At 37.4% G+C, this 25,678-nt stretch overlaps 1 protein-coding gene across 3 annotated transcripts; it reads left to right on the top strand.

Annotated features, from left to right (window-relative positions):
• The first annotated feature begins 1,444 nt into the window (after positions 1-1,444).
• LOC114460954 (RNA-binding protein with multiple splicing 2) lies at positions 1,445-25,358 on the top strand. Of its 3 annotated transcripts, none has more exons than XM_028442857.1 (8): positions 1,445-2,014; positions 4,176-4,253; positions 6,145-6,183; positions 8,576-8,638; positions 10,048-10,198; positions 11,514-11,677; positions 14,182-14,254; positions 15,858-16,901. In XM_028442857.1, the coding sequence occupies exons 1-7, from the start codon at positions 1,736-1,738 to the stop codon at positions 14,245-14,247; spliced, it is 840 nt and encodes a 279-aa protein (XP_028298658.1). In that variant the 5' UTR covers positions 1,445-1,735; the 3' UTR covers positions 14,248-14,254; positions 15,858-16,901. The 3 variants fall into 3 exon arrangements, with proteins under 3 accessions (XP_028298658.1, XP_028298676.1, XP_028298668.1); XM_028442867.1 differs by having other exon boundaries at positions 1,449-2,014; positions 11,514-11,662; positions 15,858-16,900; XM_028442875.1 differs by lacking the exons at positions 14,182-14,254; positions 15,858-16,901 and adding an exon at positions 25,349-25,358 and having other exon boundaries at positions 11,514-11,728.
• Positions 25,359-25,678: the final 320 nt, after the last annotated feature.

Raw genomic sequence — 25,678 nt, 5'->3', positions numbered from 1 at the left:
AAGTCAAGTAATGCAAACCTGACCTGTTGTTTTATGCATTTGCTTTATTCTGTTCCAGAATTACATGTCACATTGTTCTACTGTGAGGCGTCTGTTAATGCACATCTGTTACATTTGCATCACATACTTTTTGTGGTAATATTTTAATCCAGACATTGGAAACTGTAAGTCCTCCATTAAATCTTGTGCCCCCTACAAAAAAAAACACACAAATATAATCCAAAAACATACAAAATGACAGAAAAATGCACATAAATGTCAACAAAAATACATAGACTGAACAACAATCACACCTAACATGACAGAAAACATGTTAAAAATGATAACCGAATTGTACAAAATGTCAGAAATAACAATTAACAATATACAAAATGACTCCAAAAAAATGCACAATAAACAACAAAAACACAGAAAATAACAAAAGCAAAAAAATGATTTAATAGTCTATAATAATAATAATAATAATAATAATAGTGATAAATAATTTCTATCGGTGTGACAGTATTTTTATTAATAATAATAATAATAATAATAATAATTGTATTCAGTTTTTTTTCATTTATTTACTTATGTGCTATGTAGGCCTACTAAATTATACGTCCAAAACCAGATACATTTAAAAAAAATAATAATTAAGAGTATCATGTTCATAAGTGATGTTTAAATGCTGCAAAATTAAACCAAAATCCAATTTAAATTCGAGGCCAGCTGTGAAGAGATGGAATGTGGCCCTTTTCGCTCCTTGAGAATAAAAGATGTAGCCAATATTATACAGTATATACAGTTGTGCTCAGTGTTTCAAAGATTATAAAAGAGTTGTGCCTCAAATGATCATTGATGGATGAGGAAAAAAATCTGTGCATGTAAAAAAAAAAAAAAAAAAAGATTGGGAACCACTGCCTTAAAACATTAAAAAAAAGAAGACAAAATGCACTTGCTGAAATAATAATAAATAAAAAAAGAAATAAAAAAGAACAACATAAAACAATCGAAAAATACAGTGTGTTGTAGAATGACCTGATTTTGACATAAGGTTTCTTCTCATTTGGATTACTGTAAATAAAACTAATTAACCGTTTTGTCCCGTTATTTAAATTGATGTGCTTGATGGTTTTTACTTTTGGATTCCAGAGTTGTTGGGTATGTTTGGTGTTCGGTTCCCGTCCATTGGAGCACTGGGAGTGTTGGGAGTGTTGGGAGGGCCAGGAGTAGGGCCAGGAGTAGGGCCAGGAGGAGGGCCAGGAGGAGGGCCAGGACTAGGGCCAGGAGTAGGGCCAGGAGTAGGGCCAGGAGGAAGGCCAGGAGGAGGGCCAGGAGGAGGGACAGGAGGAGGGCCTGGAGGAGGGCCAGGAGGAGGGCCTGGAGGAGGGACAGGAGGAGGGCCAGGAGGAGGGCCTGGAGGAGGGCCGGGCCTGGCGCAGCTGAGGCGGATCTGAGGCCTGATTGCGGGACATAATTGATGACCTAATTGAAAGACAGGAGGAGGGGAAGCCAGGGGCGGAGATAGAGAGAGATAGAGAAAGAAAGAGAGAGAGAGAGGGGAAAAAGTTGACTTGTACTTCCTTTGCGCACTAGTAGCGCAGCTGAGGGCATTGATGTGAGCGCACGAGCTGCTCTGGGTTTTTACGCGCACCTCTTTCCTCCCCCTGACTCTCACCCTCACACACGGACACGGAGCACCAAGTCTCACCTTTACGTTTTACTGCTGCTTTGTCTTCCTCCCCCTCCTTCGTGAATGATTCTCTCTCGCAGCGTTTGTGCCAAACTCTCCTCGGACACCGCGTCTCCTCACCTCGGCACGTCTTCCTCATCCTCTTCCTCTCCACTCAAGTTCAAGCGTCACCAGGACTTTCACGGCAGCTTCAGACGCGCTTGGGGGAAATATCACTCGACGAGGAAAAACCTGATACTTTGCGCAGCAGCAGCAGCAGCAAAAACCGAGGCCGAAAACAGCGACGACATGAGCCTGAAAACAGACGCAGAGCCGAATAACCCCGTGTCCATCGAGGAGGAGGTGAGAAAACTAAACTTTAACAAACATTTGAACTGTTCTGATACTTAAACGCACCTGTCGTTACCTTTATTTTAATTTAAAACACGTGTGGTTGATTATTCTGCTTAATATTGTAAAATGATGGTGTGCGTAAAATCAAACATCTCTGGGCGTCTTCACAGGATTTAGATTTTTATTTGTTTTAAATCACAAGTTAAATTTACGTTAATGGCTTTTTAGGTGAACCACGTTGAGATTAATCTATTTCACTAGTGTGTTTTATTTAAATTTGTGTATTCTACATTAAAGTTTTTTTTTTTTCTGCATTTGTTTATTTTTTTGAACATTTCTAAGTAACATTTTTAATAACGCGTCATTTGTCAACTTTTCAATCGCTGAAACCCACTCATTATCCGTCAAATTGCATCCCTAACATTATATTCAGATTTTCAGCCAACGAAATTATACCTATCTTTTATTTTTCATACATGATAACTTAAAACAAATTCTAAAATGTATGTAGCAACTCTTAAAAGCTATTTATGTATATTTTTTCATTTTTGCCAATTAACCACTAGAATTTTGTCCCTTGCTTAATTAAAATATTGCAGGTTTTTTTTTTTTTTTTTCCTTCGTATGAAAAGAATGCATTAAAAATTTCAGTGATCCCTATTTTTGTTTGTGTTCTTCTGCTTTCTGTGTGGCAGCTATATTTCCTCCAGTGAAGCTCAGGGGAGCTTTGGGCCTTTTGTTGCTCTTCCTTTGTCTCCCATTGTCTTGACAACAAAGCCAGACATGGACACTTGACTTTTTCTGGCCCAATTAAAGAGAAATTATTCCATACCTGAGGTTAAGGGCAAAGATCAATCAAATAAAAAAAAAAAAGTCACATTGTATTTTGAAACACAAAAATTAAGAGATGCAGAATTTTCAGGGTTTCATCTTTCTTTCATCAGCCAAACTATAAATTCTAACCTCTAGTTTGGATCCAGCAGAGCCCGCTTTAAGTTGCCCAATGTGGTGACTTGTAATTGTTTGTGGCTGAAAAAGCCGACATGTTGTGGGCCACGGGTCAGAGGAAGGAAATGGTCTCATACTGTGCACTGTTGTTCCTTTTGGCGGCCCCATTGTACAGGGGGGCCTCCCCACCGGTTGGGAACTAATGGGCCTCGCACCACAGTTTATTTTCTGGGCCACGCTGGACTGCACATCACAGCAGCTCTGTCTGATCAAACCCCTTCAAGGTGGGGATCAACCTAATGCGCATAGAATTCAAACCTTAAAGAAACGTAAAAGAGAAGCAATAGTTCCCAATCGCATGGTCCTAAACCAGTTTGTTTTAATGTTTTTGAGGTTAAATCAATATCTCTGGTCTTGACCAGGGCTTTCATCTTAAAGGAAGTGGACCAGGTCAAAGGCTGTTGGAATAATTGAAGAGGTCAAATAGTTTTTAACCAAATCTGCTGCAAAAGCATCCTTTTATTTAGATGATCTCATCCATACACGACAACAGTCCCATCCAAACTGGTCCTAATGTGTTTCCGTAGCTCCTCAATGGCCACAGACGGACTGAATGCTCCACCTCTTCCAAACCTCACTGGTTTTTCCTTACGTTTCCATTTTCACAATTTCTCTTCAAAGTCCTTAAAGACATTATGTTGTTTATGAGCTAAAAAATAACTTCGAAGTATTGTTTAACACATTCATCGATACGCAGCATTTTGTGGACGACCACAATCTGCCGTTTGTTGTCATGGTGAATTGGCCCTTGTCGGCTACCGTAGATTTGACTTTGTTAGCAAACCTTTAACGTCTATCACAATATTGTATTTTGAGTTCATTCTTGAAATTTACACTTTAATCTCGACATTTCGACTTTATTCTTGATTTACCCAAATTCTTTTTCTCTTATAAAATTGGCCCTAATCTGCTTCCGTTGGTTTTCCATCCATAAGGTAGGTTTCCCTGTTTAAAGATAAGCTATTGAATTTTCCTCCAACCTACTAATCTGAAACCATTAAAAACATCTTAATGGTCCCTAAATCTAAAAGTTTTCCACAGCAGCCGCTGTATTTTTCAAGGTGCATTATGCAATTTTTCAGTTAAATGCATCAATTTTTTTAATAATCATACGTTTCGTATAAAAGGCTAAATCTAAGATGAGTCATTGTTCTCTCCGCAGGTGCGAACACTGTTCGTCAGCGGCCTTCCAGTCGATATCAAACCTCGAGAACTTTACCTCCTCTTCAGACCATTTAAGGTGAGGCGCAGCGTGACACATGTATGTTATCACGGCGGATGTGAGATAAATGGAGGGTTGTGTAGTTCTGTGAGGTATTGGTGCAAGAAGAATGAAAGGGATTTGATTTGTAACCCCTCAGGGTAAAGAAAAAAAGAAAAAGATGGCTATATTTTGCCAGCTGATGCAAAGCGAAATGGGAAAGGTTTTTTTTTTTTTTTTTTTTTTGGTGAAGGATGAGATGAACTAAGTGTTTAAAGATGTCAGGGGATCCCCTGCCCTCAGTTACGCTCCTAATGGAATGCAACTTTTTTTTTTTATTCCTGCACTTTTAAATAATGTGTGATCTGAAGAAGAAATACAATCAATATAATATAAATCAGAGAGTACAGATGTATCCCACTCAGGTAGAAATACTGTTGATTGAAATTGTAATTAAGTACAAGTAAGTCATACATGAGATACTCAAGTAAAAGTTACAAGTTGTTTTCACCCCCACGTTTAATTTTGGTAATAAATCTTGCCACGATTCCCTTGCATACAGTAAACCTCATGTTTAAAGTTGAACAGGAAGAGACCAAATCTTAATTTATATTCCACAAAGGCATCTGTATAAAAAGGTTTGTCAAAATGTACAATTCTTTGAAAAATAAAATAACGCCAATGAATTTAATTCAAAATTTAAAAAAAAGTTATTAGGCTCTAAGTATAGTGACATTTATCAACCCTAAAACTGAGAAAATAACCAGCATTTAATGCTGTTTCGGCGCAGTGCGTTTAGTTTAATCTGATTGGTCGGCTGTGATGTGATGCATTTAATTGTCTGGTCATTTCATTCTTCGTAGTTTCACAATGTCCGTTGATCATTTTAAATAATTTACTCAGCAACGGTTGGGTGTAGAAATATAACCAATTACTTTACCTCTGTTAAAACATTATTAAGTACAAGCAAAATGACTGATTCAGAAGTATAGTCAAAAGTTTGAGTACCCATGAAAGCAACTCAATTCCAGTAACGTGACTACTTGTAATCCATTACCTTCACCTCTGCAGAAGAAAAATAATCCAATATAATGTGTGTTCATTAGTGTTTTTGTTGCACCGAACTAATATTATCTGGTTATTTGCCTATATGGAAATGAGGCCACATCATTGTTCATGATTTGTTCTTTTTTTTTTTTTTTTACTGGACTCAGTTGCACAAACAGCCCTCCCACCCGTGTCCCGGCTAACCAAATTGGAGGTGGTATCCCTCGCACATGGATGGTCTTGTGGAATGTGTAAATGAGTAGCTCTCACCAATCTGCTGTGACCTAGCTCACATGTAGGCAAAATTTGTCCCCCCCCTGTTTTAGGTCCGCATCAAACCTGGAGCTGAGTAAACACTTCTGATTCACATTCTGTAGAATCAGAACATCTCATTGATCATAAATGCCTCATTTTCTTCCTCTGTGGTATCTAAAGCTGAAGCTGGTTTGGATTCAGGGTTACAATTGATCAAAAGCAAGATCTGTTTAGTCTTCCATGGCTGTGAATCAGATCTTACGAAATCCCATTTATCAATACTGCAGTCGAGCCAAATTTCCTCTCATTTCTCTGGAATTTACTCGCGCTTTGCACAGCCCTATGTTGTGGTTTTAAACTTTAAAAACTAACCTACTTTTCAGACTTGTGCCTAATCCATGTACGTTAAGGTAAATGTGTCCTGTTTTACATTACATTTACCTTAAAGCGCATTGTTTTTGTTTAAAGGAATCCTCATTTGTCATATTAATCTGAGTTGTTTCCATTATTACATCCTTCAGGGTCGGGCTCCTCACCAGCAGATTTCTCTTCCTTTAGTGCACGGTTCATGCCTGAATTCCTGCATGTGACTCCATGTTGGATAATTGGCTGTCTCTCTTCCCCACAGGGTTATGAAGGGTCACTGATTAAGTTAACATCAAAACAGGTAAGAGAGATTCCGTCATTGTCAGTGAATGATGGCGGGCAGTGTTGACGCCAACTTATCAGTGACTCATGTAGACATCTTTTCATTTCTGTATATTTTCAATGTTTATATTGAATGCCAACACGCCACTGAGCAGCTGTTTTGTTGTATTGCCTCGTACTGAGTTCTCTTCTTGGGGATGATGGTATAGACCAGGGGTCTGCAACCTGCGGCTCTGGAGCCTCATGTGGCTCTTTGACTCTTTTGCAATGGCTCCCTGTAGCTTTAAAACAATTATTTTCTTACAGAGGCTATTAATGAATAATGACAAATAAAACTAAGATATAACAAAATAAATCACGTTGTGCAATGACTGAGCACCTTCCTACTTCATCTCCTGCAACATCTACAGACCCTCAACTTTCCTGCACCTGTGGTTAACCTTAAGTTTTAAATCCCTGGTAAATAACTAAACCAACAAAAACACTATTCTGGAAGAAAATAGAGATTTTAATTGTTTGGGGACAGATTAATTTAACCGCCAATGTGCCGGTTAAATATGAATGCTTTGTGTGGCAAGAAATTAGCAATTATCATGTGTTGTCTGACATCATGCGTTATCAAATTACAGTTACTTTTTATAGCCTTTTAAATACATTAACTAAAATGTTTTATATATCAGTGTTTATTTTAAACTGTTTATGTTGCATTTTACATAATCAATATAAATCAAATTAAATCAAACATTATTCTATATAATAACTGTATAGAATTTAATAAATTTCATTGAGAAGGTATATTTTTTTGGCTCAGGGAAGACTTTAATCCAAGTGAGATGAGACAAAATGGCTCCTTAGAGAGTAAAGGTTGCAGACCATTGGTACAGACTCTAGACTGTAATTCTTTCTGTCAATATTTAATAATAGACAAAACCCCCAAGTTACTTGGTAAACTTAGTTTTCAGTCATTTCACCTCATTTCAAAAGCTTCCTAAAGCCAAACGCAACCATCAATTGCAATGAGAGCGGAAACAAAAGTGAGAAACCTCTAGGAGAAGCAAACTGACGGTGGCAGCGTTCTGCCTTCACCTGTTGGGTGAATAGTAAAGAATGAGAACAAAATGGAAAAGTTTTGCTCTAAAAAGGCTCGTGAATCCTGGCCAACTTGAACCGCTCTAGGACGGACCATATATCTGCGATATTAAAACATCACAAGATCTATTAAGGATGGTACAGGTGGAATCACAATATGTCCAGGATCAATGCCCACTGATTGCTGCCAGAAAATGTTATCTTGATTAAGAATTTGTCAATATCTTAAATCTGGGCTGTGTAGACAGATATGCAAAGTTCATGTACAGATGGGAATATTTTTCTTGAAGAATTTCATGAGGAAGTGATTGTTAGTCTCTGGTTTGGCTCTGTTTGAACTAGTGGAACTTTTTGCACTTTAAATGGGGGAAAAAAGCTGTTTTTATATTTCTATTGATTTGAAAAGTTTTATCCAGTTTAAGGATGTAAATATGTCCAAAATTAGTCAAATTTTTATTTTTCCCAACAGCAGTTCATTAAAATGTGCCCGTTATCGTATCGGGAACTTTCGTCCCACCACTGAACATGCAACTGGAGTCTGGGCCAGATCAAAGAAGCGGAATAAAAATAAGGGTGTCTCAAAGCATTTGGAAGCAAATTAAGTGCGTTTCACAGCTCTGATGTAGAACTGACAGACGGTAGCGCAATTAAAGTAAAAACAAAACAAGCGAACGGCTCATATTTGGACGTTGAAGCAGTGGGGGGGGTTTGTAGAAATTCACCAGAATAAAAGGTTGTGTTGAGCTGGCTACGGCTTCAGGAAAAACACATGCATTGATAAAATTCAAGTCAGAGTCGACGACTTTCTTCCTTTGTTTGTTCACTTATGCTTTTTGCTGCTGAAAATCATCCCAACACTGTACGATTTGAGCTTCTTTTTGGTTTTAGGGCAACTCAAAGTACATTGAGAATGCAAACGGAGCCGTATCAAGGCGTTTGTTTTTTTTTTTACTGTTCTCCATCCATGATTCGGACAAAGTCCTGGACCATGTTGATATGAAAGCAACCCTTAGAGTAATTGTCTGGAACGAGGTTTGCGTAAATCTTCAAGATGCAGCAAAGCTTGATCATTAAAGTAAAAATATAGCATTTTGGAAGAAGCCAATGACTGGGAGTAAAGATGGAGAATTATGCTCCTGTTTGTACCTAATAAGTTATTCAGCATCAATCCAAGTAAGCTTACTTTTCTAATTATTGAGAAGGTTTAGAGTTTATTTTTAAATCAGATTGTAACTGGTGCGAGTCTACTGCTTCTTGTGCTCTTTCTTGCGTTGATGTGGGGCTTCATCTGTATCCATGTTGGTGTGTGTTTTATCTTCCAGCCTGTCGGGTTTGTAACCTTCGACAGTCGCACTGGAGCTGAAGCTGCAAAAAATGCGCTAAACGTAAGCACTGATTTTTTTTTTTTTTTTTAACATTTTATTTCTTGTTAACCCTGTTTTTAACCATGTTTTACTCTACTTGTTTTTATTTAAATGTTTAGATTGTTTTAACTTTTTGTTGAAATGTTTATTGTTGGGCAATGAAAACAAGAACTTAATGTTTACACCCTTGTTCAAAGCCAACCCATTTTGTCTTTTACAATTCAATGGCAGGGTCATTTTTGGAAAGAGACCAGAATCCCGTAGCCTTTACGGTAGTTTACTTTGACCTTGATACACATCCTTCTTAGTCTGGTATAGCTTTTCTCATTTTGCATATCACTGCTTTTACTATAAACACATATGTAGTGTTATTTGGACACGTCTTCAGTAGTGTAACCTCTTGTTTTTTGTTTTTTGTCACCCAGTAGCCCACGATGGCAGTGCCTAACACTTCTCTCTTTGTAGCCTATAGCCTTCCCTATGAGCATCACCTCTTAGACACTCCAGCAGTCACACACAAACACACACACACCAAATTACCTACTCACCTGCATGTGGGCACAATGCTTAGGGCACAAGAACACAAGCAGGGATAAACCACTAAAATGAAGTGAATCTTGGAGCGTCACCATCGGCCCGTTTCCTGGTCTCCTTCTCCTCCTGGATGTGCGAAGAGTGACTTCTTCTCATCCTGATGCTCACCGGGAGGGGAAAGGGATAAAAGCACGTTTAAATATGTCAGGGGCGTATCCTTGAGTTTGCTTTTCTCCATTTAACGTAATCTTCATGTTGTTGAACGCAGTCGGACCCATTTAGCACACTCTATAGAGCAGATGTGGGCAACTTTTATCACAGAATAACGACCGATCTGAGCATTACCACAGCAAACAGTTTTTACTGTGATTGTTTCTGTTATTTTGTGCATGTTGTTGTTTTGCTTGTTATAAGTCATTTTATTTGCATTTCGGTTGTCTTTTTGTGTATTTTTCCTCTAAAATGTATGTCTAATTGTGTATTTGTATTGTCATTTTCCCTATATTTGTCGTTTTCTGTATTTTGTGGGGTTTTATAGTCATTTTGTGTTAGTTTTGTTAGTCATTTTGTGTATTACTCATGTCGTTTTGTTTGTTTCTGGAGTATTTTTTGTGTTTTTTTAATATGATCTTTTTTGGGTAGATTTTAGTGTATTTTCTGTCATTTTGTGAGTTAACATTGAAGGTCGCACAAAATTAGACCGAGAGCCGCATGTAGCCGCCAGTTGCCCATGTCTGCTATAGAGTGTTCGGTTCGAGGAAAGCTGAAGGATGCGTCCTGAGTATTGAAACGCCGCTTCAGGGAAACACGGCCATGTGACGCCACTGAGCTTTAGTCGCTCAAACTCAGCCCACCTCCCTTACAATGCTGTCAACCCTCCTCCGTCTCTCCCTCAGGGTATCCGTTTTGACCCCGAAAGTCCCCAGACCCTGCGCTTAGAGTTTGCTAAAGCAAACACGAAGATGGCAAAGAGTAAGCTGATGGCCACACCGAACCCCACAAATATCCACCCTGCTCTAGGAGCACACTTCATTGCACGGGACCCATGTAAGTTGTACGGCTGCACCACTCTAGGCTCTCATCCACTCTCACCTCTGCAATGTCAGCTGCCCTCGTTGCCCCCCCCCTCCCTCTCCCCCTTACGTTTAGACAGGGACAGTTGTTTTTAAGAGACTTTATCTAACAGAGACTAACTCACCTCCACACATGCATGTCTCATCTCTGCTTTGTTTCTGTCCAGCTGGGAAATACCACTCACAGGGTTGAGTTAAAAAAACAAAACAACTGCTTGATTCAATATGGTGGACATGTGTTCAATGATGAGACAGTTGGACACTATTCAGATTGTGTGAGCAGAGCAGTGCTAGAATGCTTGGAAACAGATTAAGGCGTACATGGCAATTCAATGGAGTTTGTTTGTGATATTCTGGAGGTCGTGTGTCCAACTCGAGGCCCAAGGGGCCAAATCCAGCCCTTTAAAATGTCCAAATTGGCTGGCAGGGGAAATTAAAAATGAAGAAAACATGAATTTTTGTGTAAATTACCAAACAATTTAGTTGTGGATGTATCAGTAGGGTTGCAAACGGGAACTTAAGCTCTGGAATTTTGGCAATATTAAAAACATTGAAACTTTTCATGGGAATTATTAAGTGAAATCAACTATAAAATTAGGAGCAATTTTAAAACACTATCATATCCAAACATTAATATTGGCATCCATGCAAATAAAACATAACATTTCAACAGGTTTATTTGGAAGTAGAACTTTATTATTATTCAAGTGGAGCTTCATTGAATTTGTCACAAATTCAGTGAAGCTCTACAATATTTGCAGGGGTTCAGTTTCCCCATGCTTGAATAACACGATGGAAGTAATTTCTATTCTCAAATTGTCCAAAGAAACTAAATTTTTCCCAAATTCTGCTCAATCTTGAAATTATTAAACAATGTCCCCAAATTTAAATAGTCACTACCTGTCACCTATTGCTTGGATATTGTTGGTGCCTTATATACTACATACTTTTATTTCATTTATACATGGAAAAACAGATTAGCACTAATGTAGAAATGGTTGAGTCCCCACCTCTACTTACTTGTCGTAAGTAACACTTTGCTTGAAGTTAATGTTTGATCAAAAAACATTCTGGTTTGCTTGAAACTCTGGCCCACAAACATACAGAGGTTTCATTGTTAATGTAAATATCAGTCTAAAGCAGGACCAATGTTGGGTCCAAATACCTAAAAACTGTCCTGTCCCATTCTACACTAGAAATAAAACCTGGTCAAATTGTACCTGTTTCAATGCAACAACTTGACGCCTGAGGCCTGTTCATTGGTTACTCTGATTATTCTTTTTGCTCAGATGATCTGACCGGGGCAGCACTGATCCCAGCATCACCGGATGCCTGGACTCCGTACCCTCTGTACACCACGGAGCTGACTCCAGGCCTCCCTCACGCGGCCTTCACCTACCCGGCGGCAGCTGCCGCTGCTGCAGCCCTCCACGCCCAGGTGAGGGACCAACCGGTGTGTTTCTCTCCTTATAACTCCAACTAGTCTGTCAACTTAACCTTGACCGTGCATAAAAGTCCAAGTCGACTAGTTTATACTGGATATAATGGATTTCTTAAGGGTCAATTGGATGTTTTATGGAAGAGGAAACTGCTGAAGGTCATCGCGTGTCGCTCTAACCTACAGGTTTTAAGATGTTCGTAGTCTTTATTTCTAATTTTAGACATTTGTCTGCTGATGATTTAGAATGTAAAGGTGACTAATTTAGCATAAAATCAATATTTGATGGCAAAACGGCTTGAGTCATAGTTTGTACAGTAGGTTTAACGTTATTAAAGCTTTGATTTTTACGAGAGACTCAATGTACTTGATTTTGCTCTTGGTCTGTTGGTGGAAGTTGTGAGACATAGGCTGTGTTGTCATACTACTTATACTAACAAAAGCTTTTTTTTTTTGAAGTTTTTGTACATAGGGCTCTTACTTTAAAGTTAACAAATATTCATTAGTAGAGCAATCGTAGGCCTCCCAAAATCTCTGAAATGTTGAAAGAGCAGATGTTGATATTCTACTTGATCACTTTATCACTTAAAATGCTTCCAGAACTTTCAAAGGTGGAAAATCAACGGATATATTTAGAAGATGCAGAAGTTGTAATGTTTGTAGAAGAGACTAGCGTAAATGGAGAACAACAAAACTCCAAAATCATCTAGAGCTGCACAAAATTAGTCTGCGTAAATTCAATAATGGCTTATTCAAAGCGAGGCAGCAATACTTTTCTGAAATTATTGCTCAAAACCTCAGCAACTCACACATTGTTTTCTGTTATTAAAAAGCTCACGAGCTAACTATACCTTCAAACTTCCTAACGGTATTGTAGAAGTATACCATTCCCATTATCATAATCTAATGAGTATATACTGAGTGTGCCATTTTGAACACATCCAGATTGTGTTCAGGCATTAGTGTTTATAAGATGTGCCAGCTGAAGTCTAAACGTTACTGCAGTGGTCCTGTTAAGTACACAAGAGTGAGCAGGGTAATTGGTAACAATAGCAATGGAAAATATTTCCCTTGTTAGGTCATTTAAAGTTCATTGTCGCACGACTTCCTCCCTTGATGTAAGGAAGCAGTCGGGCTGTGGCGTGAAAGTAGCAGCCACTGCTTTGGGGGCGGAGTTAGTGGGACACGAGCAGCTGAGGAATGTGAGGCATTGGCTTGGAGAAGTTGTTGGATCTGATGAGGCTTCTTTCTGAGGTGCCAACTCACTGTCCACGGCCCTGTTGGAGCATAAGCTGAGCGGGTTGCACGCCAACTGGAGGGAGGGGGGTGTGGTTTTGTCCTTTAATTGCATTCTGATGAAAGATCCCTAAAATGCCCTGATCCTCTGTCCTCAAACAAATGTAAAATTCCCAGTTGATCTCTAAGCCACTGTAACCATCCACACTACTGTGTAGCACTTTGAGTTGGGGGGCGGGGGGGGGGTCATAGGGCCGTCTAGTACAAACACGGGTGTGGAAAGGTTCAGGATTACCAACACGTTTCCATGTCTGATAATTACTCCACGACTATTGTCAGTGACCTACATTCCCATAGTTTCAGCGACCAGGACTTAAAGGGACAGTCATCCTAAACTCGCCTTGTTAGAGCCAAATATGTAACAACAACCTGAAATGTTACAAAAAAATTAATAAAACCCAAAATGTAATAACTGTTCAATGAAACCCAAAATGTTGAGCCCAAAACATAAAATTTTAGCATTTTTATATATATGAAGAGAAAAAGTTTTTTATATATATACACCTACTCATACGCCCTTTAATCCATAAATCATTGACTCACTTTGATGTAATAAAATGATTACAATGTTAGTGGATAAATGTTTTGCCTGCCCCATAATGCATTTTTTTTTTTCCAACCTTGGAATCATAACCCTGTGTGTGGTCACCTGGAATTCAAATGGTGTTGCCTGAAATGTCTAATAGATCAAATTGATTACTGAATAAAAATATATTTATTTAAAAAGTCTATATTTTTCAAGTGAAAACACATCAAACAAAATTTAATACATGTATTCTGTACTTTCACTTTCTCAAATATAAATCTAGTTTAAATAAAAGTAGTGGAAACAAAAAGAAATATAATAAAGTACAGTATGGAAATGTCTGAGCTGCCACATCTTGTCACTTTGTGCACAAATCCTGGTTACAGTATTTGTAACACAGTATAACAAACATGATTAAAAAAAACTATTTGCAGAAGAAAAAGTCCATGGGAATGTTATAAATGCAAATGGTTTTTGACATTTTTGGCTTAAAAAGTCAATAATGTCAAGATGCTATTACATTTCGGGTTTTATTATCCTTTTTTTTTAAATTTATTTATTTTTTACAATTGTTACTTTTTACATTTTGGGTTGTTTCATATCAGGCTTTAATCTTCCTATTCAAATGTGTCAGTGTTGAGGATTGAAGCACTAGAACCTGGATCTGGTGTACATGACTATGTTTGTGTTTCTTTAGATGCGCTGGTACCCCACCCCCTCTGAGACTTCCCAGCCTGGATGGAAGTCCCGGCAGTTTTGTTAGATATTTAGTGAGTAACCTTTGGTCAAACAGTTTTTGATTTTACTATTTCAAAGATTTCTACCAACCACAACTCTCTGCTAACCTGACATCGGTGATGCTCGCACTACACAATGTTCAACTGAAATCTGCAGAATGTGGCAGCGAATGGAGAAGTCGGACGGCTGGTTTGGAGATATTCTGTTTGTCAACAAGTCTCATCGACGGAGTCAAATGTTGACCTTTAATGGGATTTTCCCAGACCTGAAACGACAAACACAATGAAGGGTCTTATTTTTAAAGTTTTGACTCAAGTCATTTTCTTTAATTGTTAAGCAGCAAAGACGAGCCGGCTGTTGAGGAATAACATCCTTAGATGTCTAGGAAATAGCACTTAGTGACACAGGACCAGTGCTTGTGAAAACTGGGACCATAACGCTAAGGCCTATGCAATAGGGTTTCTGATTTTCCATTTCAAAATTTCCCAAATTATGTTTTAGAATGTCACGTCCGCATCACTTTACACTTTACTGTTTTGTTCCTGTTTAATTCGTCATCTTTTCCTATCTAGATAAGTTTACAGGCTAAGAAACATTGTGCTGAATAAGGTTGATAGTCAACTACTGTTTTACATTTGATATGCTTCATATGATTTGCGCTAGCTACACGGCTAGACTCTCAGAAACGCTTAAAATAGGAAAAAACTCCACTTATGAAACTTACCGACAACTGAACTTGCACGAGATTTTGTGCAGCCGTTTGGTTTGAGGTGTAATGCTTCTGTTGTGACGTGTCACCACTTCAGGTGAACAAATGAAGTACCAATATCAAAAACAAGTGGTGTGTTTATCAAACTAATGCAATCAACTTCCAAGTGGCTTATGTGGTGCGTTTACGTGCCATGTTTGTTAAAATCGATAGGTTTAAAGAATAACGATTGATAAGTTTGACATTTTTTGGATCGATACGATAATCGTACGGTGAAATATTGCAATATATCCCTGAATCAAGATTTTCTTATACCCTTAAAGGGATATTCACTATTTATACAAATGTGGCCTCAAACCTTTGCAATGTCCTTATTAGATCTATGCCTAACAAAGCCTGTTATTTAAAAAAAATAAAATCTGTGACCGCAGGGGGCGACAGTTCCAACTCTGCTGTTTCGTAGACGCATGAAGAAAAAAGCTCCGTGCATGTTACTACAGGCAACCAGGATCCACTGCTGCTCATTAATGCCAACGGTTCTTTGCAGCAGACAGATTCAACTTGAGTCATTTGTAAAAACGTGGAGGATCCCTTTAATATAAACCCTGGCATAATTTTTAAGGGACAAATTTAAACTAACTTTTGACAAGGTATCACCAGAATAGGCCTCCACTGTTGGATGAAAGCCATTAAACATCTGAGAATTGAACTGGTTGACATTACTGTGATCACAGTCTGTCACTTTCCACTGCAAACACACCAGTTATCTTTGCTTGGGCCAACACAGGTTATCGTTTCAGCTTTAGTTGGAAAGTTAAGCAATGATACTTGTTGACAAAAGCAGAAAATCACCAGCAAATGTTCTGATTATGGAATTTGTTTCGGACACGTTGTGCACTAACGCTTGTTTTCCTTCTTTCCCGCAGGCCTCTGGAAACCACACCTTTATCCAACTGAAGTGAGGTTTGCCAAGCTCCTCAATAATTTAATCAGGTTTATTTAATGGACAAGTGTGCATTATTATAAACAGTATTTATATCTCCTTCCGATTGTCTGTGGGGGGAGTTTGAGTTGAGACCACTTTGCCGTTGACAATCTGACAACCCTGCGGTACCATCTTAGCACTTGGACAAAAAACCTCCCACAAAAAAAATCTGCTGAGACTTGATGGATCACTGTTGCTGAGGAAAAATTAGACGCATTAAAGTTACAGTTGTTAAGCTAGTCCTTTCCAGTCGTGTGGGCGGGAGGCACCAGTCCAGGGGGGGTTTAGAGTCTTTGCATGTTGAAGTATTTTTGGCATGAATTTAGAGCGCAGAGTTCTGTGTTATCCTAATTTTCTTAGTGTTTGCGTTGCCTCTTTGGCCTAGACAACGAAATCTTTTGTTTTTTCCTGTAGAAATCTTGGTCTTACCTCTGTGAACGCTAGGCTGTTTAAATGGCTTATCTCGCATGGACCTTGTGAATGCATCCCTATGTTCTGACAATCCTCCTCGTCCTTAGAGTCCAATCAATGTCTGTCATTATTTGTGCAAAGAAAAGTACAAGTATCTTTGTGCGTCTTTGCGTAATGTATATTTATGCATTTTTGTGCAACTAAATAATGAAACTGTATAAGTTGGGTGTTTAGTCGTCTTGTGTTTTTGGTAATTTTTGATCCTAATATCTTGTTGAAGTAGTTTTAAAGAAGAAAAAGTGCAATTTGTTTAAAGGGGAAGTGGGTATCTGTTCTGAACGTGGCTCGTGCCGTCCTGCTTGAATGAGATTGCTGTAAATGGATCTGTCAGAATGTGAAACTGGACTTCAAATGTAAAGGGTTGCTTTTTTTGGCGAGGGGGGCCATTGTAAAATGGGATGTAGGATTTAAAAACCGATGAAGGAATTTAGTTTGTGATTTAGAAAATGTTCGTCTTTGTATCTGCTGTGCATAAGGTGTAAAAAAAAAATAAATGGAAAAGTAATAATCCCATCTTATGAATAAAAGACGTGAATGCATCTCCCTGTGTTGGTCACATGACTTCTACCTCACCAACTCAAAAGATCTGAATTCTGAGGACATCAGATGTTATCAATATTTCATGTTAACTTTTCATTTGTGATGCACCACTGCATTAGTGTCTTTTTGCATCATGTGTAGAGCTGACCCCCCCCCCCCAAATGAGCCACGAGATGCTTCACCAAGCGTGACGGATCCTCCAGGGACTCTTAAGTGACCTCTTCTCTATTTGAGCAGCTGCCTAATTGAAGTGGTGACAGTGCAGGTGGTTTAACTGGTAAACTTCTGTTCTCATGGAGTTAGGATGCAAAATGTGTCATGTATTACGTTAAAAACCTTATACGCAGATTAGCGATTGCATTACAAACATTCAGATTAAAACACTAGTATTAGGGATGCACAATATAACAATGTTATATAATACACTAATATTTTTACAACTCATTTGGCCAATAACTGATATTTTTCACCCTACACCTAATTGCAGAGATCTAGTTTCTGTAATGGAATTAACATGCAGAACAAAAGCACTCAAAATGCAAAGCAAACTCCAAAATTTAGATCAGTTCCCCCAAATTTTATTTAAATCCGTTCATAACCGTAGGAAAGTTATTGCTTAGAAATTTCTCCTGATACTGTATCTAAAGTACTTCCCAGATCATCTCCTAAATCAAGCCTGTTCTAACTTTTCACATTCTGTACCAGCTCACCAAATATTTTTGTTCAGAACCTTTTGAGATATCCTGTTAAAAATCATCCAAATAGCAGAACGGAAAAACTCCAGTGAAAACATTACTTCCTTACTTGGTGGAGGCAATTATTCTACAGACTCATCATGTTGGCCTGCTGATAAAAGTCAAGGCTGTAGTCATTCCTTGTGAAAAATACTTCAACTTACGTCCTGTAAAACACATGTATTCATGAAAATAGGTTTTAAACAAACTTGCAGCTCATCCTACTTTAAACAGTTCCTACCTATTTGAGTGATTAGAAGAAGAATCACCGCACTCACGACCTAAATCTGCCAAAGTGCCAGGGCTTAAAACATTTGTGCAAAAGAGATCTGCACACTTGGATTAATGCAAGTAAAAAATATTAAGTGCCAAGCTTTTGGGTCAGAGGAGTCAGTTACCCTGATAAAAATCCTCTGACCTAAAGCTTGGCAATTACATTTTTTTAACTTGCATTAATCCAATTGATATTTTTTTGCACATATATTTGACTAATTAAAAAAATTACGAAAAAAATCAAACTGTTTGGTGAATTCAGTGAATAGTTCTTAAGATTGACTGCTTTTTCCTGTGTTGATTTCTAAACACTCTACAGTCTGCTCCACACACACACTATGGCGGTGCTTAGTCCCACCTCTCAACGGGTAATGAGGCATCTACAGTATGTATAGATCTCTCTATGGGTTGATCAAGGAACCAAAGCCTGTTATGTCTGTTAAATATATCGGTGGAATTGCCAATATCGTCCGACAATATCGTGTAATTATAGTATCTCAAAGTGAAGTATTTTTGTAAAATTCAATCCCCAAAGCAGGAAAATGCTGCTTATAAAAGGGAAATCAGCAGCTTCAAAACAGCAAAATTTAAAGTTTTATACTAATATTTTTTTACATTTTTACACTATTTATTTTTTTAACTCTGCCACAGCGTAAGATTTTTCAATTAATTTAGCATTCCCTGCTGACTTTGAGGCTTGTAATGGTAACTACAACTACACAATTTAGCTATAATTAATCATTAAAACCAAATTGGGGCAGTTTTAAACACCAAACCTGATCGATGAGCGTATAATAGTGTGCTCTGATACATTGGTTGAGAAATTCTGGCCTTCACAGTGATGGAGTTTGCGTGTAAAGTAAATCACTCATGCAGTTGTATTGCCTGCTAGCTTCAAGGCACGATATAAACGACATCTTCAAATATGAAGTTTAAGCCTTGTGGAAAGTCATCACACTATGGCCAATGTACAGACTGTTTAACTGAGGTGTGACTGTGTTGGCTATTAAATTCACAAGAATCAGTGGAATAAAGACGTGAAGATCTATATGTGCACAAATGTGTTCTCCCGTAAGAAAGCATCTTCTTCCCCCTTCATGAAAAACTGGGTCACTTGTTGATGTCACTTTCACACAGACTATTTGGATTGACATGAAATCAATAAAGTACAAAAAGGGATGCTTCATGTTTTCCTTTTCTGTATTAATTTGCAATGTCGAGCAGAAATGTGTTGTTTGTAATTGTTACACATTTATCGTGGGAAGCTTTGACCACATTTTACAAGTTCAATCAAATTGATCAGAAATTACAGCAGAATAAAATGAAATTAAAAAGGGGGGATTCATTTCCCTCTGTGTACGCCAGTGGACACAGACATGTTCTAGAACCTACTGAAATGCAAACTGAGCATCAGAATGGAGAAGGAATGATCTAAATGTCTTAGAGTGTGGCTAAATGGTTGGTCTGAGAAATCCAGAAATTCACCAAGTACTTGGTTTAACAACAAAAATGGCTTGCGGACCCAATACGGCCTGTCAGTCTTTTTCATTTGGCCTGGGCAAAATAGATGGTGAGATTTAATCTGAGGATGCTGGCGTTACTTGATGTGACCTGCATCAGATATGGACAACTGGGCCACATGTAGTGGGTGATTCTCATGAAATCTTGATTTCATAGAGTTACAACATGAAATCTTTAAAAGACAAGAGTAAACACATTTGTTTTTTGGGGGGGCATTATTAGCAAGGTCTTAAGTGTTTGTGGTCATTAATTTTAAAGATTTTACTGACAATTTATCACCTTTTAGGACATATTTTCCAAAACAAGTCCATAAAAATCTCATTACCGCAATGGTCTCAAAACGTCAAGGTCATTAGAAAAAAAGAATACGTTTTCAATTTTTTTTTACATCTAATTACTGATAGTCATGCACAGTTTCTTGAAACTCTGACCAGGCATATTCATTTAAATTAACATTTTTGTGATTTAGACTGATTTCTCTCATTACCGCAACACCTTCCACAATCTGCAAGCTAGAATTGTTGCTATTTCAATAAAACCAAGAGGTATTTTCAAAATGATTCGTCAAACCTGAACATATAGTAAACAGTATGCACACACATTTTAAAGCTCCTGTATTTCTATTCATTAAATTGACTATTAAATCAACAGCTGTTGCGGTAATGACTCATGGGTTTTCGGAATTGAGGTTGAAAATTTTGGTGATGATAAATCTGCCATTTGAAAACATCTAGTATAGATTACATTATTTTTTTTCAGGAATATTTTAATTTTACTCTGTTTAAACATACATTCAGTCAGAACTGGAGGACTTGCCGTAATGAGAGTTTCAGCAGAAAATGCAACAAAATACAAAAATTATTCATTCTCATTTGAAAATTAATCTTAGTGCAAGATATTATAAGATTACAATATTTAGTTATATAACTGAATTTCACATTTTGTATTTACAATCATTACGGACATGTTATTCTAATATGGTTCCATGAGAATGACCCATGTGGCCCCCAAAGTATGCACACAAAATTACAGAAATACACAAAATTACTCAAAAAAGAAACCAAAACAAAACATTAAAAATTACTAAATAATTCACAAAAGGTGAATTAACAAAAATACACAAGTTTTCACATAAACCATAACAACCTGATTTACAGAGAATTGTCCGGAAAAAAAGGAAAAATCAGCAGCAAATCTATCATATTGTTTATCTATAGTTATAAAAGTATCATATTGTGATTTTATCAGCTAGTAAAGTTAAGCTTTTCATTTTAATTTTATTTTTTATTATTTTGTATTGGGTGTTTCAGATTATATATTCATCTTTTTTCTTTCTTTATTTAATGAACTATTACTGATATTTTTCAGTAAAACCATTTACAGTGCATCGCAAAATAAATCTAAATTAAAAGATCCTTTTATTTCAGTTTTATTGTCATCAACAAAATTGTCACCTTTTTGTGCTGAAACAAAATAAAAGATCCAGCAGGTTTTTAAAAGAAATGTTTAGGAGATATTTTTAACAAAGAACTTTTCTGCTCCCTACTGGTAGACCATCTACATGACGTCGAATGTTGAAAAAGCTCAGCTGGAGGGACCAGTTAATAACATTTACTGTAGGTAAGAAAAGGCTCATCAGATAGAAATCTCTGTGTCTATATGAGCTTTGTTCCATGTCTAGGAATACAAAAACCCAGATAAGACAAAATAAGATAAGATAGGGGTTGAGTACAGTACACAAACAATAAAAAAATACACAAAAGGAAAACATAGATACTGTTACGGCTGGTGCCTCCTGGCCTCTCAGCCTGCCCTTCCTCCTCTCTCCTAACACACCTGACTCACATCAGCAATCAGGTAGGACAGGGAGGAGGAGCTTATGAAGGGCTGAGAGGACCAGAAGGAGAGAGGCACAACAACAACTGACCAGAAGCAGACATGTGGGGAGAGTTCTTCAGCTCCCCACTGGAGATCTGTGTAAGTTTGTTATTTTAGTTTGGACTGGAGATTTCTGGTAGTTTTAGTCTTTTGTATGTTTTTGTAGTTTAGAGGGTGGACGCTGGGACAACGGCCCTGTATAGGGTTGGCCCAGTGTCCTCCCTACTTTTGTTCGGTTTGGCCAGGGTCTCCAGTCCCTTTTAGTTTGTTCTGTTGATACTTTCAGAATTTTGTTAATAAAGACATTAGATAAACCTTCGATTTCTGTGTGGCATCTTGTTTATGTTGCGGCCCCTCAAGCCTTGACATAACATCCTAGAGGGGGTCGTAACAGATACACAAAATGACAACAATAATACACAAAATTACTCTAAAAACACACTTGATACCACAAAAATACCGTATTTTTCAGACTATACGGCGCACCGGATTATAAGGCGCACTATCAATGAATGGGTCTATTTTCATATATAAGGCGCACTGGTTTATTATTATTAAGTGAAACAAAATAGTTAGATAAGTCAAACTTTAATCAACTCATTAACAATAACTCTCAACATTGTTCAGGTTTAACACATAAAATACAGAACAATACACTCGCTTTTTCAGTTCAGTATGTTGAAGCACAGCACTTAAGAACACCAAAACTCCATCAAGCAGTGCAGCTTCATAGTTTACCAAAGTTGTACTAAAACATTTTGACATATTCATTTGGTACATAAGGCACATACGATTATAAGACGCACTGTCGATTTTTGAGAAAATTAAAGGATTTTAAGTGCGCATTATAGTCTAAAAAATATGGTACACAAAGATAGCAGAAAAAGATACACAAATTATAACCATAATAGGATTTGCCCACATTTTAATTAGTTAGGATATGACTTTAACTAATTGGTTTTCTATTGCTTGGTCTCCATGTGTTATGTTGTACAATGTAATTAATGTATGGTTAGGATTGGAAATGCATTGTGGAAAAATCTAACCACCTTTCCTCAAAAAAATGTTTTACAATCACTTATTCTTGTTTTTTGTATGTTTTTTTGCAAATATGTAAACAAAGGTCTATTATAATATTCTTTATTTCGTAGCTGTCAGATCTGCAACAGTCGGGATCTTCTAACAATGAGCAGCTCATTTTCCAAGAGAACTGATTGGTCAAGAGGCGGGGCTTTTGTACTCGCTCAAATCTTATCCAAAAACAAAACCAGGTTAGGTGTTCAGCGTAAGTTACCATGGTGATTTAGCCCAGTAAGAAGTTAGCCAGCGTTGTAGTACGGGACACAGAATAAATCCCAGAAGTTACTGCGACAAGAGGAAATCCAGCTTCGTAGTAGGTAATGAATATGAAATTAATTACAGTTTATAAATGTTTCTTAAGAAATTCAAAATTTGTTTTCGAAGAAGGTAAAAATATTAAATATATTTATTTTTAATCAAAAAACAATAACTGCATTAATAAACAAGACCACTCAGAGAGCGCAAACCTCCAGCCTGATCATATACAATGATCCTTTACACTTTAAAGACTTGTTCAAAAAATGTATACCCTACCCCAGGGCAGCTGTGGCTACAATAGTAGCTTACCACCACAGTCTGTGTATGAAGTGAAAGAATGATGCAATTTAAAGCACTTTGAGTGCATATATGAAAGACGCTACATAAAATCCAATGCATTATTATTATTATTAGTAGTAGTAGTTGTGGTAGTATACAGTAAGTCCAAACATATGAACTCCCCCATTTCTTTCAAAAAATTGCGATGAAATGATCTGGATTCAACTTGATACAACACAGAATAAATTATAATGATCGGTCACAAAGTTATAAATATTTGAACTTTTTCCATTGATGAGAGATAGGGATTTTTTAATTTTTGAAACTGATCCAGAATAGGTGGCGGAGGTAAATATACAAAGACTGAATCAAAACACCAGACATAAACCATTGACTATAAAGACATAAACACAAAACTAAAACCAAAATAATACAGAGGTCACTCAAAAGATCTGTGATTAAAATTGAACCACAGGTTTTAGACTAACCAGATGTTGTTGTTTTAAAATATTTTTTTTTACACCTTTTAAATATCTACACACTAGGACTGGGCAAAAAATCGATTTATCAAATTTGTAGATAAAAACTATTTTTTTTTTTTATTTATTTATTTATTTTTTTTTGCAAATTCAAGTTTTTTTGTTTTGTTTTATTGAACCACAGTTTTTTGGACTTTTTTGCGCTTCGTCCTTGTGCGTTACCGTAGCGCAATGTGAGCCCGTCCCCTCTTTGTTTACATTTGTTTACCCTTTGAGTAGGCTCTATGTGCGCCACAGGCACGTTTAGTTTTTTATTCTCATTATGCTTAGATGCTAAGAGAAGAGTTTATTACGCTTTTAATTGTAATGTCCTATGTTATCAAATATGTATTTATCTGATTTCTTAATCAGAAAATTTAAGCTACTGTGAAGTTGCTGTTGCACTTTTGCTTAAACCTGGGTTAAAGATTGAAATTGTTGAATGCAATGTTTTATGCATTTTACACAGCAATAAAGTTGCACTTTTTTACAATAAATCTGATGTCTGCAGTCACTTTTATTTGCATTGAAAAAAAAATTCAAAAATCAAAACGAAACTTTTTTTTTTTTTTTTAAGCAAAATCGCCCAGCCCAACTAGTCACAATCCAAAACAGAGATACAAGGTACATAAGAAAAGACAATGAATACATACATTGTATGTTTGTTTGTCTTTTTTTAATGGACCTGAGTCAAAATAAAAAGATTGATTGATTGATACACTGTTGTGAATAAAGTTTTTTTTTTTTTTTTTTTTTGTATACAACATTAAAATTGAGTTATATCAAAACATATTCACATTCATCCTTTATTTTCAAAGAGACGTATTTTCTGTTTCTTTAATGCCAAACAGTTTTCAATATGTCTGCCAAAACTTCACTGTGTGTCACGTGACGCGGCCTACTACTCTCACAGGCGGCGTGTTCTTTGATGAGCAGCGCGTGCATGTACGGGGGCCGTGGAGGCTCAGCCCGGGGCACAGGTTCATGTAATTAGCGCTAATTATCTGACTCCGGCAGACCTCTTAAATATGACATTAGCGAGCAGAGCGACGTTTACATTGTGACACTAACACCTCAGGCTGTCTGTCCACATCATGGCCTTTTCCCTGGTGAGTTCACTACGCAGCACGCGGTGAAGTTTAAACAACTTTTTATATAGTCATTTCACTGGTTCATAGCCTGCTATTTCACACAACACTTGGTTTCACGTTGATAAACACGTCCGTATGTTAAAGTTGTGGTCCCCACCCCCGCAGAGAAACGATGCCCGCAGACCTGAGAGTCCGGACCCGGAGTCTCCGGCTCTGTCCACCTGCAGCAACGCCAACGTGTTCCGCAGGATGAACACCATGCTGGGCAACGCTCTGGACTTCACCGGGGTGTGCACCACACCCAACAACAACAGCACCAGCAACAAGAGCAAGGCTGAACTACTGTGTGGTAAAGTCTCACTCATTACACTCAAAATTCACATCTGTACAGCAGAGGTTCGCAACCTTGGGTGTCAGGGCCGCATTTGAGGTCGCCAGACACTGGGAGGAGGGTCGCCAGATGCCTTCAAGAAACACATTTTAACCTATTTTTTTCCCCATCACTTTTTCTTGCTATATTTTTGCTCCTTTTAATGTGCTTTTGTTACATTTCTCCCATTTATGCCACTTCATCAAATTTCAGTGCCTTTTCTGTAATTCTTTTCCAGTTCAGACATTTATTCCACTTTTAAACCTTTCCAAACACTTTTCTCATGTAATGTTTCATATGTTAAACCATTATTGTGTCTGTGACTGTCTTTTCACCATATTTCACGATTATTTTCTGCCAATATAACAACTTTTTTTCCCTACCCATTTTAAACTGTAGTTAAACGGTAGTTTTTAAAGTCTAATGATGGTCTTAGGTTCAAAAAAATTGATCACAATTCTTAATTTAATGCTTTACTATAGCATTACCTGTGATTTCACTGTACATCAGTTTCCAACCTTTATTTGTTTCATGACCTCATTTTGATATATTAAACTTTTTTTTTTCCTAGAAGTAGTTTTTGATTGTTTGAATGAGTAAATTGTTTTCTATCAATATTAGACATTTCAGGTGACCCCCATTTAAATTCCTGGGGTCATGACCCCAAGGTTGAAAAACACTGCTGTATATTGTGATTTTAAGTTATTTTCTGCATTTTGTTTTCCAGTTTTTTGAGCCATTCTCTGGTT

This window comes from Gouania willdenowi, chromosome 3, assembly GCF_900634775.1.
Source record: "Gouania willdenowi chromosome 3, fGouWil2.1, whole genome shotgun sequence".
Lineage (NCBI taxonomy): Eukaryota > Metazoa > Chordata > Actinopteri > Blenniiformes > Gobiesocidae > Gouania > Gouania willdenowi.
This window is presented reverse-complemented; position numbering and strand designations above follow the sequence as displayed.

Bases quoted from the DNA above. Each gene is read 5' to 3' on its own strand.
- LOC114460954 (XM_028442857.1), top strand. From the start codon at position 1,736: ATGATTCTCTCTCGCAGCGTTTGTGCCAAACTCTCCTCGGACACCGCG. The intron at 8,639-10,047 runs GTAAGCACTGAT...TCTCTCCCTCAG, and splicing joins CTGCAAAAAATGCGCTAAAC to GGTATCCGTTTTGACCCCGA. The intron at 11,678-14,181 runs GTGTGTTTCTCT...GTGTTTCTTTAG, and splicing joins CCCAGGTGAGGGACCAACCG to ATGCGCTGGTACCCCACCCC.